The sequence below is a fragment of the Henckelia pumila genome, chromosome 4 (assembly GCF_033568475.1).
Source record: "Henckelia pumila isolate YLH828 chromosome 4, ASM3356847v2, whole genome shotgun sequence".
NCBI classification, from domain to species: domain Eukaryota; kingdom Viridiplantae; phylum Streptophyta; class Magnoliopsida; order Lamiales; family Gesneriaceae; genus Henckelia; species Henckelia pumila.
Window position 1 is genome coordinate 29,071,033 of NC_133123.1, and position 20,270 is coordinate 29,091,302.

The 20,270-nt window shown below is 38.1% G+C and overlaps 2 protein-coding genes across 3 annotated transcripts; one reads left to right on the top strand and one right to left on the bottom strand.

The window, feature by feature from the left end:
• Nucleotides 1-753: 753 nt before the first annotated feature.
• On the top strand, nucleotides 754-3,239 carry LOC140866153 (amino acid transporter AVT1J-like). 2 transcript variants are annotated; one of them, XM_073271058.1, is made up of 3 exons: nucleotides 754-973; nucleotides 1,800-2,407; nucleotides 2,494-3,234. In XM_073271058.1, the coding sequence occupies exons 1-3, from the start codon at nucleotides 814-816 to the stop codon at nucleotides 3,007-3,009; spliced, it is 1,284 nt and encodes a 427-aa protein (XP_073127159.1). In that variant the 5' UTR covers nucleotides 754-813; the 3' UTR covers nucleotides 3,010-3,234. The 2 variants fall into 2 exon arrangements, with proteins under 2 accessions (XP_073127159.1, XP_073127160.1); XM_073271059.1 differs by having other exon boundaries at nucleotides 777-892; nucleotides 2,494-3,239.
• A 1,380-nt stretch (nucleotides 3,240-4,619) lies between these two features.
• On the bottom strand, nucleotides 4,620-5,957 carry LOC140865730 (uncharacterized). Its single transcript, XM_073270467.1, has one exon. The coding sequence runs from the start codon at nucleotides 5,523-5,525 to the stop codon at nucleotides 4,842-4,844; it is 684 nt and encodes a 227-aa protein (XP_073126568.1). The 5' UTR covers nucleotides 5,526-5,957; the 3' UTR covers nucleotides 4,620-4,841.
• Nucleotides 5,958-20,270: the final 14,313 nt, after the last annotated feature.

Here is a 20,270-nt window from a genome sequence, read left to right on the forward strand (position 1 = left end):
ATTACTTCGTACTTGTTAATTTAATATGTTTATTTTTCATTAAGAAAAAAAAGTTAACACTATAAATGTATATGAATTAATAAATTGTGGAAAAGTCGTATACTGAATCTCCAAAAACACGTAAAACGTGAGTTGGCCGTAATTATCCCCATTCTTTTTTCGGTAATGAAAATTTATACACAATGTTAGAAATTAAAACTGACTTATAATTCACGTGACTTCAAAAATGAAGTTCTTTACCTAGTCAGTCAATTGTAACAAGTGCATGTCTACCTCAAAACAATGTATTTTTATATTGGTAACAATTATTAATGAATTTTGTTATTCTGGTCCCGTATATATGTCACTTTGCCACTTCGGTTTTCTATGTTTTTAAATTTCAGGTTTAGTGTGTTATCTTTGTTTTTTTTGACAATTTTAGTCATTTTTCAATGTGACGCTGATATGGAACCAATGCAATTCCAATGCGTAGCTGACGTCTATGATATTACGTAAGCATTTTCGAATAAAAATTACAAAAAATGAAAAAACTAAAACTGAAATATAAAAATTATAAAAACTAAAATCACAAAATGACAAATATAAAACTCCAAAATTGCAACTTGCTCATATTATTATTATTATCATAAATTAATATTAATAAATAATAAATAAATACTTTATTTCAAAAATAATAATAAATAAATAAAAAAATAATATAAAAAGCACAACCCTACTATAAATCTACTCTCAGGAGCCGTATGACTCCGGCTAAGCCCTGTGAATGTGATATATAATAAGGTATCCACACATTCTAAGGAGAATTATAATACGATGAAAGCCGGCGACGGAGACGGCGGCGGAACTATATTCGTGCCGCTCTTGGACGGAGACGGAGACGGAGTAGTCGACGGTAAGGACGACGATCATGGCTTCGTTTCAGGCTCTACGTCTTTCTTCAAAACCTGCTTCAATAGCGTCAATGCATTATCGGGTATTTTTTCACTTGCATATTTCGATCTCGTTCTTGTGTTTCTTCGTGGGTTGCGCCTGGATCCAAACTTTGGCCGAGCAAAGCGAGAATCAAGAGGAATTACTGAATTTCTGGGTGGCGGAATCAAAGTTTTACACGTAGTTTTCTGGTCTTTTCACGTGTCTCTATGAGAATATTTTCCTAGCCAACTCTTTCCTCTACGTTTGTATTCGACATATTACTAAAAAATGTTATCGGATATGTGACATATTCTATGTTATAACGAATCAAAATACCGAATTTTTGGCATACCGAATTTTTTTCATACCTAAATTTCAAAATTTCTCTATTGGTATCGGTATTAATTTTTTTCCAAGGTATACCGAAAAATCACCCCTAGCTACACCGGAGAGATACACTTCTTTAGTGTTATTTTTTAATGTTTTTTTCAGACGTACGAACATCATTCTAAAAAAACACTAGATATTCGCAAACATCTTACTGACAAAAAAACATGTGGATCTATCAATAACTTTTTTGGTTTTTTCTCGTGATAGTTCGCGCGAACATCTAAAAAAAATGAGGGTGTACCAATCCGAATATATATATATATAACGATGATTTTTTTTTTTTTGAGTCGTGGAGAGGTAGTTTTGAACTGTTGAGATACATACGAAATCGATTGTTCATTGGATTGATTATGAACTTGCTGTTAATTCATCTCACAAAGATCATATTTTGAGAACTTTTTCGACAAAGTTTTTTCCAAGAAAAATAAAAATAAAAACCACTCTGTTTCAGTGCATTTAATTCTTGCCACTTTTTCTTTTGGTTTTGGTTTTCTCAGGTGTGGGAATATTATCACTTCCTCATGCAGTATCGTCGGGAGGCTGGTTTAGTTTGATATTTTTCTTCCTTATAGCGGGCTCGACTTACTACACGGCTTTGTTGATTCAAAGATGCTTAGACATGGATAAAAGCATAAGAAGCTTTTCCGATATCGGTGGCCGGGCTTTCGGGTCTAAAGGACGAGCAATTGTATCCATAGCCACGAACATCGAGCTCTACTTGGTGGCAACGGGTTTCTTGATATTAGAGGGAGATAATTTGAATGACTTGTTTCCTGACATAGAGTACAACATTGGCGGGTTCGTTTTGGGTGGAAGGAAAAGCTTTATTGTAATAATAGGCCTCCTTATACTTCCCACTGTTTGGTTAAACAACATGAGCATTCTGTCCTATATATCTGCTACAGGAGTTATGGCTTCATTTGTACTCATTGGTTCAGTTCTATGGGCTGCTGTGTTTGATGGAATCGGATTTCGCGGAAAGGGGACTTTTGTAAATTTGAAAGGATTTCCCATTGCTGTGAGCCTCTACGCCTTCTGTTATTGTGCTCATCCAGTCTTCCCAGCATTGTATAATTCTATGAAAGACCAAAAGAAATTCTCTAAGGTAAGCCACAAAGATTTCAGCTTTGATTACTTGAGTTCTCTGTTTAGTTTATATTTATGGTAGTGAAATGGGACTTTTAATCGCAGGTCATGCTCGTTTGCTTTCTTGTTACAACAACTAGCTACGCATCCATGGCGGTTTTGGGGTACATGATGTTCGGTTCAAATGTAGAGTCTCAAGTAACGCTAAATCTTCCGACAAGTAAAACCAGCTCGAAAGTAGCAATTTACACTACGCTTGTGAATCCATTCGCTAAGTATGCTCTGATGCTAAAGCCAGTCATAAGTGCACTTGAAAGTCATCTCACATCGAGCCCTAATAGAGGACTTAGCATCGTTATTAGAACCGGATTGGTACTAAGCACGATCACAGTAGCCGTAGCAGTCCCTTTTTTCGGATACCTCATGTCACTTGTTGGCGCGTTTTTGAGTGTTACAGCTTCAATTATACTGCCTTGTGTTTGCTTCTTGAAGATTTCTGGAGCTTATCGGAGATTTGGGTTTGAGATGGCTTCGATATGGGTGATTGTGTTGGTAGGTGGTGTAATTCTAGTTGTTGGGACTTACACCGCTTTGGATGAGATAATTGAAAATTTGTTATAATAAAGATTGGATTCCATATATATTGCAAAGCGAAGGAATATTGCTACCTTAATTTGTTTGTCCGAAAAAAGATGGAATTTCATTAAAATTTTGTCCAAGATCCTAGATTTATCTCAGGGACACAGATGGTTTTAACTTGCGTGACAAAGTGGAAGAGTATTTGATCTGTGGTATGAATGGACAGGCAACTTCAAGTTTTGAACGTGTATTTTTTTGATTGATTGCACGATGAAAAGAATGTGTCTGTTCCTTCCTAAAATCCGTTTTATATATGATAGCATACTTGTACAATTAGGCTACGTAAACCCGATAAAAACAATCAGCAATACATACAAACTTGAAAGCCCATTTGTGTCTGAACGAAAAGTAATATTCTTTGTCAATTTCTTTGAACTGCCTGAGCTTGAGTTCAATGGGTTTATTTTACAAGACATCGTTTATGGGATCGATCAATGATTCTGTCCTCTTTCTTCACAAGACAAAGACTTTGATTAGTCGTATGAACATAAGGCTCAACAGAAAGAGTTCTTGATGTTTCGCCTGGGATGCGCAAAACATTGGGAACACAGGGAAGATTTAGGAATAAGAACAAGAAGCTGAGAACGACGTAAATGGAGGTATTGATTGTATTTGCTCCTTTGTTCCTCGCAGCAACAGGGAATTCAAAAAACCAAATTGGATGGCTTGAACCAAGTAAGGACATGGTATTGAAACACAAACCTAAAATGGTACTGTTGAATATATGTGCCTAAACAAAATATGAATCCATATAAAACCTAGTCACAAGGTAGGGCTTAGCTAATGTGGATGTCCCCTCTTCTGCGACCCAATAATAACTCTCTACCCCGGTTCTTCCCTCTATCTTTTACTATTCCCTCCTAGATCGCTTGACCAGTGGCATCGAACCATTGCTGTGTAAGCTGCATCCAAGGACCCCATAAAACCACCTTATTACTTTGAAAAGTAGAGGCCAAAAAACAAAAAGAAAGAATGGAAGGAGCAGATCCCATGTATTCTCATGGAGCCGTGGACATTACTGCTCATATAACTCCCAGCCACCAAGCACGAACCCTTCCCCTACAGGTACTGAAAGTCTGAATGGATGCACATCAAACAGAGATCCTTTATTTTACTTTATGGCTCCTTTAAATACATTTGTTGGTCCACTACTCCACTCGTGTATCAAGTTTATGTCTATCAAAGTGCTAAGGTGTATCATCTATGTAAGTCTATCTGCAATTTGGTTTCCTTGTCCAAAAATTTAAGAGGTTGATAATCCAATCTTTTCAGATCAGTGGCTGTGTATTTGTAGGTACTCAACACAAACCAATGCAAAAACCAATAAAAGAATCCACCAATCTTGCACCGGGTTTGTCTCAAAATACTTTTTGAATATTTCAGACTTTGTATTTTAGAAACTTGAGGATGTACTTATTTGTCCTGTGGATAGATGAAACTCACTTTTGAATTAAAAGATTTGAAGTCCTGAGAATTAAAAAGCTCCCTAAGAGTCCATAAAAAAAACAAAAAAACAAAGGTATGCGCTCACTAGATCTTTGTTTCACATTTCAAAAATCATCAAAACACAAAGCAATCAAGTATCAGTAAAGATAAACAAATTAGAACTATCAAATATCACAGAAAATGGTTTTAGAATGTTACAGGTAATCGTCAAATAAACAGTTTGTATATTATACTGTTCATATAACTTATTCCAATAGGTCTTGATGAGCTTATTCAAATGTATATTGTGTTCAATGGAGACTGACTTAATATATCTCATTGCTATAGCCACTTCGTTACTGAACAAAATCCTAATGATTCTATTGACACTATTTCTTTACCTTTCGAGATTTCCTCGGTCCCGGAACCTCCATTCTGCCAACAGAACACCCACACCGTGCTCGAAAAACAAGAACTGCCCTCCCATTAGGTGGAGCCATCTTTTTCAGCTCTGCCTCCAATTCTCTATGGTGATCACGATGCAATTCAAACAGTCCCCTGTTTAATGCAGCCTTTTCTAGATACTCAGGTTTCTTGAGGCAATCCTCTGTCTCTATTTGAATATCGAATTCGGGGGCATTATGCAGACCACGACAGCCATTTTTACCACATCTCCTATCTGTACACACCATGATCCCCACAAGTGCCATTGCTGAGAATAAAATGCTAAGTCCTAAGCACCCAAATAACAAAGGGGAATGAACAATCTCCTCAGTTACAACATCTACAACTTCTTCACCAAGTTCAATACCTTTACGCGCTAAAATCTGCGCATAAGGATAGAACAAGAATCCACAGGCGCCTACAACAGCAATCAAGATTACAACATCAATTATAGCAGAGCGAGATTGCTCACAAGCAGGGATGTTCAATTGATTCGTAGCGTTTGATATCCTTTTGTTCTTGTGGAACTGGTTGATTTGCCGAAGTTTCAAGCAAGGGTCGGTTGAGTTCACAGATTTGGCCATCTCTATATGCTGCTCAGCCGAAATCGAGCTTTGAAAAAAGACCATTTGGATTGTGATTACACCGAATCAAGCCCTAGATCGACTCACTCAAGAACCAACCAATCAAGATCAAATTTTTAATCAGACCCACAACCAAACAGTAGATTTTCAGATCAACCCACTTCAAGAATCGGCGAGATATTTGGTTTTCAACGAACAAAACGATCGAAATTCGTCGGTGGCCACCCAATCTTTATTCATGAAACAACTCAAGATCGTCCCACGTTTGCTAAATCGATATGATCAAGGATAACAAAAAATCTAACTACAGATTATTAGAGATTAAAAAATGGAGATCCAAAGGCAAGAGAACAATAAATCTCGGCCGGCTGGTGATTGTGAGAAGCAGAGACGAGACGCAATGAAGTCAATGTCATTACAGACAGTCTCATACCTTCTATTCTACCTTGTGTTGCATTATGCCTTTTTAATTATCGTTTACTTATCGCAATATGATGAAGCGAATGGCTCATAAATTAGACACGGTAAAATTAAAACCTCAAGCTTCTTTTCTTATTGGATTTTGTGGGCCGTTGTGTATGGTTCATATAAAATGGATTCCATTTCCAATTAGAGTGGCGGATTAAAATCCAACTATTCAGCAACTATGTTTGCTTGTAATACAGTGACATAAATTTTATCCAATATGAGAGAGATTTGGATTCGATGTCGCTTGAGAGCAAAGGAATCGAACCATTTGGATATTGCTCTAGTTTTGATATTTTCCGTTTTTTTTATGGAGTGTAACATCGATCTCCAATTATATATTAGTCACGGATCCTTGGACCTTGGTAGCTTCGAAAGTGTATATAGGCACATCATTAGGGGCGGATTCAGAATTGTAAATTTGAGGGAGCCGCATACTAGGTGATGACATTGTGCGATGATGACGGAGCTATCAATTTCTAATGAGAGTCTTTATTTTCGCTCTTTCAGAATTGTAGTTCGTTCATTAGTTTCATAAAACTTTGTATTTGTGTGTGATAAATATAAACAAGAAAAAATTTGAGAACTAGAAGACACGAACCTTGAGCAAATGTAAAAGAAAGAAAGATCTCAAAATCAATGAATATATATTGGAGTGTGAATAAATAAATAAATAAATAATGCACATACACAGTGTATATATATATATGTTTTTTTGTATAACAATAAAAGTTTGAAGAATTTCAAGGACCAAGGAGATTCGTCATTACTAGTGTAACACCCGGTATTTTTAATTACATAAATCTGCCTGCATAATTAGGATATTTAATTATTTAAATTTATGATTCATGGGTTAAATAATTATGTGAATTATTTGTGCATGATTTAATTTATTTTTAAGCATTTAACCCATAATTAGTGATTTTTTTATGATTTTTAGTATTTTATTATTTAATCGCGTAGACGGGACCATGGACGGACGAGATGACAACTTTCCACCCAAATTATTTTAGGAGCCTTTTTGGAGCCTTAAAATATTATTTTGAGTTTTATTATCCCAAAATTTTAAGTATTTAATTTTATTTAATTTTAGGGGTCATTTTTATCTAAAATTAGTCAAAACATTGACTTTTTAGTATTTTTAAAATTTCCCTAAAATTATATTTCGAGATTCTTAATTAGGTTATCAGATTTTTAAGAGTTTAAGTTGTTTATTATTTATTTTTAAAACCTCTTTATTTAATTAGTTAGCTTATATTTTAATTAAACCAAAAATTTAACCTATTCTACCCAAAACCCTAGCATTAGCCGACATCTCTCCTTCCTCCCAAGCAGCCGACACCCCATCATCATCTTCTTCATCGGTTCAAGGCACCTCCTAGACTCCATAACCATTTTTCTTCGAAGCTTCAAGTTTACTCGTCGTCCCGTCGTCCCGGAAACGTCCTACGTGCGTGCTAATCGACTTCTACGGTGAAAGGCATGATTTTCTTTCAATTTGTTTGTACCAATCAGATATATATATCGTGTTAATGGTGTAGGCATTAAAGTTTTCGAATTATTTCAGAAATTGGTTGAAGGGTTCGACTTTTGCTATGCTTTGCTTCATGATTCACGTTTTTTTTATTTCATGGATGTGTACAGCTGATGGCTCGGTCCAGAGGGACCCTAGAGTGCCTTAGGGTCGGTCGGAGTCGGTCAGTTTGGGCTGGAACGAGGCTAGGACTGAGCTGCATCCATTCGGCCATGGAGGCGCACAGATTAGGGTTACGGGTTCAGGGCTGCGGGGTCAGGGTTCCTGGCTGCATGGGGGCTGGGGCCCGACTGGGTTAGGTCCGCCCGGACGTGGGCTACGTCCGGGCGGCGGCGCTCCGGCCAGGGGCGGCCGGAGCCGGCCGGCAGCAGGCCAAGATGGCCTGCTGCTCACGGCCGAGAGGCTAAGGGGAGAGGGGTTCGGGAATTAGGGTTCTGCAGTGAACCGGGTCGGGTTATGGGGTTTGGGTCGGATCGGTTTGGTAGTGGGTCGGGTCAGTGAGTTCGGGTCCGAGTTTGGTGGGCCGGGCTCGAGTATTTTATTTTTAAAGTATTTTACAAAATTATGTGTTTTTGAGTCCAATAAATTGAAATAAAATTATTTGGACTCCCAAATAATTTTATTTGGTCTTTTAAAATTTTAATTAAGTTAGTCCATCAATTTTATGGGCTTTTGAGCCCATAAAAGTTATTGGGCCAGTCTTTGGGTTTTTGGGCCCATTGGGCCAGTTTAAGTGTTATTGGGCTTAGTGTAATTTTAATGGGCTTTATTAATTTAATTGGGCTTAGAATAATTATTTGGGCTTAAAGTTTAAGATATTGGGCTTAAGTATGTTAATGGGCCAGATTTAAGTTAATGGGCTTGAGTGTTAGGGCCAGCAGTCCAGAACCATCCATGAGAAAATTTGCATGTGTCCTGATTATATATTTAATTATTTTTATGCATTTGAGTTATTTTAATATTTATATGTTAATAAGAAATTAAATTAAATATATATGATGGACACACATTTTATTCAAGTACATGCATTCATGAAATAATATTTTATGCATGATTTAATGTTTAAGTTGAGCAATAAAAATATTTTATGTTGGAAGTTGAAGTAGTGTGACAATTTAAGGGGGATTCGTCCCCATATGATTGAAGGGCAGTTTACTGCCAATTTAAGAGGTGACTCGTCACCGGCCACGTACGTAGGTTTCCACGCTGATCAGTATTTAATGTATGATTTAAGGTTACACTACGGATACAACCATGCTATGTTAGAAAATAAATTGCTCAATAATGTTATGTATTATGTTATGTATTATGTTTATTTAAGTAAGTTATGTTATGTAATTTTTAAGCATGCTCATTCATGTATATGTATGTATTAGTATTAAATTGGTTTAAATTATTTTAAACCCTTGTTATGTTAGCATGTTGGGCCTCTAGGCTCACTACACTGGTATGGTGCAGGTGAGTACGTTGAGGATGACATTGTACCCACCGGAGGCGAGGACGTATGAGCATGCATGCAGTGGCCCCGTGACCGTGAAATATTCTGAGTCGCTATGCATGTTAATATTTTTGTCAGCATGATACATTTTTATTATTTTCAGTGATTGAGGGTCTAGAATATTTATTTAATATTTTCAGTGCATGCAAACTTTTATTTACTTATGCAGTATATTTTTAATTAATGTTTGACTCAGATATTTATTATATTTTTAAGAATGCATTTTTATTTAAGTATTTAATTGTTTATTCATATTAAATATTTTTATTCTGTGCATATATGTATGGGCATATATGTACATATTTTATTTAGTAAGTATAAAAAAAAAAAAAATTTCCGCATATTTATTTATTATAGAGTTAGGGTCGTTTCAGTTGGTATCAAAGCACGGTTCTCGGAGGGGTCATTACTGCTATGCGAGCTCAGAAATCCACGCTACCGGTCTGTAAGTTTTAAATGTTTATAGCATGATTTAATTTCTAGAATTTAAGTTAGCCTTAATTTTTAAACACTTAGTTATGCAAGGCGATTTACGTAAATAAATATGTGGTGGTGCAGAATGCCTCCCAGACCAGTGAACCGACGTGGGGGACCTCCACCTCCACCTCCACCGCCACCTCAGCAGCACCCCATGACAGCACTGGAGCAGGCCAGTGCCACGATGATGGCGGGTATTACTGCCTTGCTGGAGCAGCAGGCAGCCCGTCCCAGACTGTCCCACGAGGAGGACGTCGCCGAGAGGTTCCAGAAGAAGGGGCCTAAGGAGTTCTTGGGGACCACCGATCCGTTGGTGGCTGAGGGATGGATTCGCTCACTTGAGTCCATCTTTGACTATATGGGGATCACAGACGCCGACAGGGTGAGCTGTGCTACTTACATGATGCGAGGCGATGCAGCCTCATGGTGGGAAGGTGCAGTACGAGGAGTCCATCTACCTACTCTGACATGGGCTGAGTTCAGGCGTATCTTCTACGCCAAATATTTCACTGAGGATGTGCGCAGTCGCATGATCCGAGAGTTCATGAGTCTCCGTCAGGGGGACAGATCTGTGGTGGAGTACATAAGCCAGTTTGAGAGGGGCTGTCGTTTTGTGCCCATGATTGCCGATAGTCCGCAGGAGAAGCTGCGACAGTTTGTTGAGGGCCTGAAGGCTGAGATCAGGCATGACGTGCGCATGGCAGACGTGTTTACATATGAGTCTGCAGTCAGCAGGGCCTTGCGTTCTGAGGAGGGTCGGAGAGCGATCCAGAGAGAGCAGCAGGGCAAGAGGCAGTTTGTACAGACAGGATATCAGCGACCATCTTCGCAGCCACCTGCGAAGAAGCAGTATACAGGGCCGGCTAAGGGCCCGAATCAGCAGCAGAGGCCACAGCAGCAGAGGCCGCAGCAGCAGCAGAGGGGCGGGGCCCCTAATGCCATAGCTCATCCCACTTGCCCGAAGTGCCAGAAGATGCATTCGGGACCTTGCCTATTGGGAGCAGGAGTTTGCTTCCACTGCAGAGAGCCGGGGCATCAGATTGCTAACTGCCCCAGGAAGAAGAACACCGCTGGTAGGGTGTTCGTGATGCAGGCTGAGGAGGTCGATCCTGACACCTCCTTGATCACCGGTACATCCTATCCCTAGTATTTTCATAAATTCTCCTTTGGTTAAAGATTTAGTATTTAATTTGAAATTCTTGTTATTTGGGTCATTTAACTGCATGTTAGGATAGGAAGCATGTTTTACTTGTGATTAGAATTAAGAACTTGTAGTGACTCGTTTGGGAAAATTAGAAGTGGTATGAAACTGTTGGGAATTTTCTGCGTGCAGGGAGAATTCTAGTTGGAGGCAACTCCACGTTTGCGTTGCTAGATTCAGGGGCTACGCATTCGTTTATCTCCCTGGAGTTTATCCGGCGGGTAGGCATCACACCTGAGAGTAGTGACAGTGGGTATGATGTTACTATGCCGTCAGGGCAGGTTATGTCTACCTCGAAGGTTATTCGAGGACTGGAGTTAGAGCTGCAGGGACACTCCATTCGAGCAGATGTAGTAGTCTTGCCTTTGAGTGGTTTTGATCTTATTTTGGGTATGGACTGGTTGACAGTCAATGGAGCTTCGATTGATTTTCGTCGGAGATCAGTGTCAGTGAGACCTACAGGGGGTGACCCGTTCACTTTTTATGCATCTCAGAGCAGTGATATTCCTCAGGTGATATCCTATATTCAGGCGAGGAAGTTGTTGAGATGGGGTTGCCAGGGGTTTCTAGCGAGTATTGTCACGACTTCAGAGCCATCTAGCAGATCATTATCAGAGTTAGAGGTGGTTCGTGACTTTCCGGATGTCTTTCCGGAGGATGTTGCAGGAATTCCACCAGTGAGAGAGGTGGAGTTCAGTATTGACTTAGTGCCAGACACCGTGCCTATCTCTAAGGCACCGTACAGACTTGCTCCTACCGAGATGAAAGAGTTGAAGGAGCAGATTCAGGAGTTGTTAGAGAAAGGCTTTGTTCGACCTAGCTTTTCTCCTTGGGGAGCTCCGGTGTTGTTTGTGAAGAAGAAGGATGGCAGTATGAGACTGTGCATCGATTACCGAGAGCTTAACAGAGTCACAGTGAAGAACAAGTATCCACTGCCAAGGATAGAGGACTTGTTTGACCAGTTGCAGGGAGCTTCAGTGTTCTCCAAGATCGATCTGCGATCTGGTTACCATCAGTTGCGTGTTAGGGATGCAGATGTGTCCAAGACTGCTTTCCGGACACGATATGGGCATTACGAGTTCTTAGTGATGCCATTTGGGTTGACCAATGCTCCAGCGGTTTTCATGGATCTCATGAACCGAGTCTTTCAGCCATATCTGGATCAGTTCATCATAGTCTTTATTGATGATATTTTGATCTATTCTAGGAGCATCGAGGAGCATAGACAGCACCTTCAGACCGCATTGCAGACTTTGAGGGAGCATCGGTTGTATGCCAAGTTCAGCAAGTGCGAGTTTTGGCTTGAGCAGGTGGCATTTCTTGGCCACATTATTTCGAGGGATGGAGTTGCAGTCGATCAGTCTAAGGTGGAGGCAGTGCAGAATTGGGGCATTCCGAAGAATGCTTCAGAGATTCGCAGTTTCTTGGGTTTGGCCGGATACTACAGGAAGTTCATCAAGGGTTTTTCCTCTATTGCAGTACCCTTGACTTCCTTGACCAAGAAGAATGCGAAGTTTATATGGAGTTCAGACTGTCAGAGGAGCTTCGATCAGCTGAAGGAAGCACTCACTACAGCACCAGTGTTAGCGATGACAGTACCACATGAGGAGTTAGTGGTTTACACCGACGCGTCTAAACTTGGTTTAGGCGCAGTGCTTATGCAGTGTGGTAAGGTTATTGCGTATGCGTCGAGACAGTTGAAGATTCATGAGCAGAACTACCCGACGCATGACTTGGAGTTGGCAGCAGTGGTCTTCGCTTTGAAAATCTGGAGGCACTATCTTTACGGCGAGAAGTGCAAGATTTTCACCGATCACAAGAGCCTCAAGTACTTCTTCACCCAGAAGGAGTTGAACATGAGACAGCGCAGATGGTTGGAATTGGTGAAGGACTATGATTGTGACATTAGCTACCATCCGGGTAAGGCTAATGTAGTGGCAGATGCTTTGAGTCGGAAGTCGTCAGTGGTATCATGTTTGACTGTGCAGTTACCACTACAGACCGAGATTCAGAGATTTTGTTTGGAGTGCTATCCGAGTGGCCATGCACCGAGCTTGTCAGTGTTGACGGTGCAGCCAGTTCTGCGAGATCGGATTAGAGAGGGGCAGTCCACTGATGAGGAGTTACAGCGATGGAGACAGAGAGATGAGGCTAGAGGAAATCTCTTGTATACAGTGGAGGATGGCATCGTTCAGTACCGTGGGAGGATGTGGGTACCGAACGTCGATCAGTTGCGAGCTGAGATTTTGACAGAGGCTCACGCATCTCCGTACTCCATTCACCCCGGAAGTACGAAGATGTACAAAGACTTGCAGCTATTGTATTGGTGGCCCGGTATGAAGAGTGACATCGGGAGAGTGGTGTCAGAGTGCTTGACTTGTCAGCAAGTCAAAGCAGAGCATCAGCGTCCAGCAGGACTTCTTAGACCTCTCCCTATTCCGGAATGGAAATGGGAGAATATTACGATGGACTTTGTAGTTGGCTTACCGAGGAGTACCAGAGGGTGTACAGCGATTTGGGTGATTGTGGATAGACTCACCAAGTCAGCTCATTTCTTGCCGGTAAGGATTAACTACACTTTGACACAGTATGCAGAGCTTTACATCAGAGAGATTGTTAGACTGCATGGCATACCAGTGTCTATCGTGTCAGACAGAGATCCGAGATTCACCTCAGCGTTTTGGAAGAGTCTGCACACAGCTTTGGGGACTAGACTTTTGTTCAGTACAGCATTTCATCCCCAGACAGATGGGCAGTCCGAGAGAGTGATCCAGGTTCTCGAGGATCTTTTGAGAGCTTGTGTCATCGATTTTCGAGGATCTTGGGAGACTAGACTGCCATTAGTGGAGTTTACCTATAACAACAGTTTTCAGTCGTCTATAGGTATGGCTCCTTATGCAGCACTTTATGGGAGGAGATGCAGATCTCCAGTGCATTGGGATGAGGTTGGTGAGCGGATTTTGTTGGGCCCGGAGATTGTGCAGCAGACAGCTGACATCGTGACGCAGATTCGAGATAGGATGAGGACTGCGCAGAGTCGGCAGAAGAGTTATGCGGATGCCAGACGACGCGATTTGGAGTTCGCGGTAGGTGATCACGTATTCTTGAAGGTGTCACCTATGAAGGGAGTAGCGCGTTTTGGACGGAGGGGCAAGCTTAATCCGAGATATATAGGGCCATTCGAGATCTTGGAGCGAGTTGGCACGTTGGCCTATCGTTTAGCTCTACCTCCAGGGCTAGCGGCAGTGCACAACGTTTTCCATGTATCCATGCTTCGGAGATATGTCTCCAACCCGTCGCATGTGTTGGATTTCGAGCCCTTACAGTTGCCACCAGATCTTGCTTACGAGGAGAGACCAGTGCGGATTTTGGCTAGAGAGGAGCGGAGGCTTAGGACGCGGGTAATACCGATGGTCAGAGTCCAGTGGCTGAATCACTCGGAGGAGGAAGCTACTTGGGAGACCGAGGCTGATATGAGGACTCGCTACCCGGAGTTGTTCGGGTAAGTACTTTAATTTCGAGGACGAAATTCAATTTAAGGGGGGGAGAATTGTAACACCCGGTATTTTTAATTACATAAATCTGCCTGCATAATTAGGATATTTAATTATTTAAATTTATGATTCATGGGTTAAATAATTATGTGAATTATTTGTGCATGATTTAATTTATTTTTAAGCATTTAACCCATAATTAGTGATTTTTTTATGATTTTTAGTATTTTATTATTTAATCGCGTAGACGGGACCATGGACGGACGAGATGACAACTTTCCACCCAAATTATTTTAGGAGCCTTTTTGGAGCCTTAAAATATTATTTTGAGTTTTATTATCCCAAAATTTTAAGTATTTAATTTTATTTAATTTTAGGGGTCATTTTTATCTAAAATTAGTCAAAACATTGACTTTTTAGTATTTTTAAAATTTCCCTAAAATTATATTTCGAGATTCTTAATTAGGTTATCAGATTTTTAAGAGTTTAAGTTGTTTATTATTTATTTTTAAAACCTCTTTATTTAATTAGTTAGCTTATATTTTAATTAAACCAAAAATTTAACCTATTCTACCCAAAACCCTAGCATTAGCCGACATCTCTCCTTCCTCCCAAGCAGCCGACACCCCATCATCATCTTCTTCATCGGTTCAAGGCACCTCCTAGACTCCATAACCATTTTTCTTCGAAGCTTCAAGTTTACTCGTCGTCCCGTCGTCCCGGAAACGTCCTACGTGCGTGCTAATCGACTTCTACGGTGAAAGGCATGATTTTCTTTCAATTTGTTTGTACCAATCAGATATATATATCGTGTTAATGGTGTAGGCATTAAAGTTTTCGAATTATTTCAGAAATTGGTTGAAGGGTTCGACTTTTGCTATGCTTTGCTTCATGATTCACGTTTTTTTTATTTCATGGATGTGTACAGCTGATGGCTCGGTCCAGAGGGACCCTAGAGTGCCTTAGGGTCGGTCGGAGTCGGTCAGTTTGGGCTGGAACGAGGCTAGGACTGAGCTGCATCCATTCGGCCATGGAGGCGCACAGATTAGGGTTACGGGTTCAGGGCTGCGGGGTCAGGGTTCCTGGCTGCATGGGGGCTGGGGCCCGACTGGGTTAGGTCCGCCCGGACGTGGGCTACGTCCGGGCGGCGGCGCTCCGGCCAGGGGCGGCCGGAGCCGGCCGGCAGCAGGCCAAGATGGCCTGCTGCTCACGGCCGAGAGGCTAAGGGGAGAGGGGTTCGGGAATTAGGGTTCTGCAGTGAACCGGGTCGGGTTATGGGGTTTGGGTCGGATCGGTTTGGTAGTGGGTCGGGTCAGTGAGTTCGGGTCCGAGTTTGGTGGGCCGGGCTCGAGTATTTTATTTTTAAAGTATTTTACAAAATTATGTGTTTTTGAGTCCAATAAATTGAAATAAAATTATTTGGACTCCCAAATAATTTTATTTGGTCTTTTAAAATTTTAATTAAGTTAGTCCATCAATTTTATGGGCTTTTGAGCCCATAAAAGTTATTGGGCCAGTCTTTGGGTTTTTGGGCCCATTGGGCCAGTTTAAGTGTTATTGGGCTTAGTGTAATTTTAATGGGCTTTATTAATTTAATTGGGCTTAGAATAATTATTTGGGCTTAAAGTTTAAGATATTGGGCTTAAGTATGTTAATGGGCCAGATTTAAGTTAATGGGCTTGAGTGTTAGGGCCAGCAGTCCAGAACCATCCATGAGAAAATTTGCATGTGTCCTGATTATATATTTAATTATTTTTATGCATTTGAGTTATTTTAATATTTATATGTTAATAAGAAATTAAATTAAATATATATGATGGACACACATTTTATTCAAGTACATGCATTCATGAAATAATATTTTATGCATGATTTAATGTTTAAGTTGAGCAATAAAAATATTTTATGTTGGAAGTTGAAGTAGTGTGACAATTTAAGGGGGATTCGTCCCCATATGATTGAAGGGCAGTTTACTGCCAATTTAAGAGGTGACTCGTCACCGGCCACGTACGTAGGTTTCCACGCTGATCAGTATTTAATGTATGATTTAAGGTTACACTACGGATACAACCATGCTATGTTAGAAAATAAATTGCTCAATAATGTTATGTATTATGTTATGTATTATGTTTATTTAAGTAAGTTATGTTATGTAATTTTTAAGCATGCTCATTCATGTATATGTATGTATTAGTATTAAATTGGTTTAAATTATTTTAAACCCTTGTTATGTTAGCATGTTGGGCCTCTAGGCTCACTACACTGGTATGGTGCAGGTGAGTACGTTGAGGATGACATTGTACCCACCGGAGGCGAGGACGTATGAGCATGCATGCAGTGGCCCCGTGACCGTGAAATATTCTGAGTCGCTATGCATGTTAATATTTTTGTCAGCATGATACATTTTTATTATTTTCAGTGATTGAGGGTCTAGAATATTTATTTAATATTTTCAGTGCATGCAAACTTTTATTTACTTATGCAGTATATTTTTAATTAATGTTTGACTCAGATATTTATTATATTTTTAAGAATGCATTTTTATTTAAGTATTTAATTGTTTATTCATATTAAATATTTTTATTCTGTGCATATATGTATGGGCATATATGTACATATTTTATTTAGTAAGTATAAAAAAAAAAAAAATTTCCGCATATTTATTTATTATAGAGTTAGGGTCGTTTCAACTAGCGAAATCAAATTTTAACTTAATAAAATTTTATTTTGTTGTCATTTTACACTTTATTTTAAAATATAATTTAAAGTCCAAAAAATATTGTTATTTTTATTAATTTTTATATCTTTTTCAATATAAAAATAATGCTTGAAAATAAAATTTTAGAAATTTAGGTTTCGATTTATGGGAAATGTTCACTCTTAAATTAAGTAAATAAGCCTATTATATTAAGAACAAAAGGCCTATTAAATCATTTAAAAATAATAAATAAAATTAAAATTGAAGTACAATAGGCCTAAAAAACCATTTAAAAATAATAAATAAAATTGAAAATGAAGTTAGAAAGACTCGAACCAACAATAAGCCTATTAAATTAAGAACAATAGGCCTATTAAACCATTTAAAAATAATAAATAAAATTTAAAATGAAGGTAAAAAAACTCGAACCTTTAAAATATAACCATTACCCTACCAATTAAGCTACTCATCTTACTTGCAGTTAATGTTAACTGTTTATATATATACGTACTATATAAAAAAAAAAATCATATATAATAATAGAATTTAAAAAAAAAATTGGGGGGCCACGCCATACTGTAGATCCGTGTCTGGGCGCATGTACACAGTGATCTATATATATCCACGTGCTTGGTAGTATTCCCACGAATCAAGATGAGATGTGACGCCAAGAAATGAGCAATCATATTGGTTGTGCGACGATATTTTACTTTGAAAATGTGATAATCTCAATCCGAGAAAGTGAATGGATGAAACTATTATTAACAGAACCGGTCGTTGTTTTTTAAAGGTTTTGGACGAAACTATAAATTGTGTTTTTATTTTTTGATCAATAATATATCTTTCATTTCCAGCATCACTTCTTTCAAAAAAAACTTTTACTACATCCATTATATAATACATGCACCTACAAAAAAAACATCGAAGTACGTAACTCATTTAAAGTGTTATCTTAAAGCACTATTGAGGCAAAATCATCAATAATATCATCATATTTAATGTATTCCAAAATATTCTTTTCAATGCATAAAATTGTCAATCCATTTAGCCTATCTTGAGTCATTGTAGTCCATAACTATAAGTAAGATTTTATTAATTTTAGTTTTGAAAAACTTCTTTTGGTAGATGCCACTGTCACGGGTATTGTCAATAATATCCTATAAGCAATCATCCCATTTGGAAACATATCCATTATTTTTAAAAACTCTAATATTTGAATGGAAGACTATTGTTGATTTGTTTAATAAGATTCACGTGATAGCATTACTTGCAAAATTTATAGTTCTGAAAACATATATTTTGCATCAATATCAGAAGAGTAACTGTTTTTTAAAATATTTTCAAGATTCATACAATAACTCATCAAATCATCCTTATCCAATGAACCAATTTTGCAACATCATACAAGAACCTAAATATAGATTCAAAATAACCTACTCTTCAATTTCCCAAGAACAATGTCCACTTCTTTAAGACCTAATAACCCAAACTTTTTGAAGTTGAAGACTGTAAGTTTTAAGAATCTGATCAAAGTATTATTTTGAAAAATATGATCACTTATCAAAGAAATTAAGGGACAAAAACCACATTAATTAGTATATACCTGTGCCGATAGGCGCCAGACGTTAAAGGCTTAAAGCAATTCTCTTCAGTATTCACGCACTGAGATTGTTGAGAAAAGGCCGTAAGGGACTAAGGGTTAAGAGTTTCTCTTCGATTCAGTTTCACGCACAGATTGTTGAGAATGAGAAGAAAGATCGAGATTGGGTAATATATTAAGGCTTAAAATATAATATAATATTCTCAAAAAAAAGATATAATATAATGGGTTTATATTTTGTGTTATTATTTTTTAGAATATATATATTTAGAAATTTTGGGCCCCTATTTTTTTACAATTTTTTCGGGCCCTGGGCAAAAGCCCTGGTAGCCCTCCCCAAGGCCGGCTCTGCTATTATAGCTTCATCATCTTCATAATGAAGATATTGTGTAACAAATTTAGCCACAGTTCTAACGTTGGTCTTGAGTATGACTTGGTGTCAATGTTATTGAGATGTCATCATCATTCTTTCCCTTGCTACCATAAGTACTTATGCAAGATTTTGCCATACTGAGGTGAAAGTGGGGCTTTTGGTGAGACTACTGTTTGATAGACGTGGGAATTGGGATATTACTTACATAAGAAGCTTGCTCTAGATACAACTTTCTTTGATGTCATGACCATACCATCATGTACAAGTTCATTTATTTCTAACCAAATGCTCCAGCTATAGTTGTTGAAAATTTAAAATTAAATTGTGTTTTTTTTAATTAAAAAAACAATTAAGCACCTCCCCTTAGAATCCTCTGACCCAATTACATAGAACGTCATTTGGTTGGGCCTAGAATATGGACCTTCGCAACTTGGGCTATATTCTGCTTTCCATTTTAATTATCTTCCGTACACTGTCAAAGGGAATGGAAATTAGAATAGTTTTTAGTTACATGAAATTTTTTAACATTTTGTATCATGATTCATGGATCCTGTTAGGATCGGATCATGATACATAATGAATGAATTAGTTCGAATAATTTTAAAAAATCGACAATTAATTTCCATATTTGTGCTTAAAAATAATCAATTTTTGTCACACCATAGACATACATATTTTATATATACTAGCAACCATCGCACGTGATTTTCACGTGCTTGAAAATTTAATTATTTTTTAAAAATATAAAATGTTGATATAAAATAGAGAGAAGTTCTAAAAAAATTATGTAGATAGTTTAATAAGAATTGATAAATGATGAAATTTAAAAAATGAGATAGAGAGAAAATGAGATAAAGTTGTTAGAGAAAAGTGAGAATAATTTAGTCAGTTAAGATCTAACATAAAAAATAGGTGTTTTAAATTTAGGGGTAAAATAAAAATAATTTTTGGTGTAATTTGAGACACAAAAAACAGTTGGAACTATTATATAATAGTATATAGATAAAGCTAATATGAAAAAAATATATTATGAGAAACCGATGCTACTTTTCGGGATATGCAAATCAGCACCAGGTAAATCTACAAAATAATGCATGTAAGCTCAAGTAAAGAAAGCTTTTGTGAGATTCAAACTCGAGACATTTAACCTCAAATTTTACATATTCAACCAACTAAGCTTGCTCTCGTGAGCCATAAACATACTTTTTCATGTACAACGGGACGGGGGGTTGGACACAAGAAAATATATATAACTAACAACTCACGCAAATAAGATTTTAAGGTAGTGTTTGCAACCTCTAAAAATAAATTGTTATGAATTTTTTTAATAAATTTGTTAACAAAAAATCGATAATCACATATTTTTAAAAGTTTTAAACACTATCTTAGATATCTTGAAAGCTACTAATATAAGGAATCCAGACAATAAACACATTATAGATATAATTGA

Bases quoted from the DNA above. Each gene is read 5' to 3' on its own strand.
- LOC140866153 (XM_073271058.1), top strand. From the start codon at position 814: ATGAAAGCCGGCGACGGAGACGGCGGCGGAACTATATTCGTGCCGCTC. The intron at 974-1,799 runs GTATTTTTTCAC...TGGTTTTCTCAG, and splicing joins TAGCGTCAATGCATTATCGG to GTGTGGGAATATTATCACTT. The intron at 2,408-2,493 runs GTAAGCCACAAA...TTTTAATCGCAG, and splicing joins ACCAAAAGAAATTCTCTAAG to GTCATGCTCGTTTGCTTTCT.
- LOC140865730 (XM_073270467.1), bottom strand. From the start codon at position 5,525: ATGGTCTTTTTTCAAAGCTCGATTTCGGCTGAGCAGCATATAGAGATG.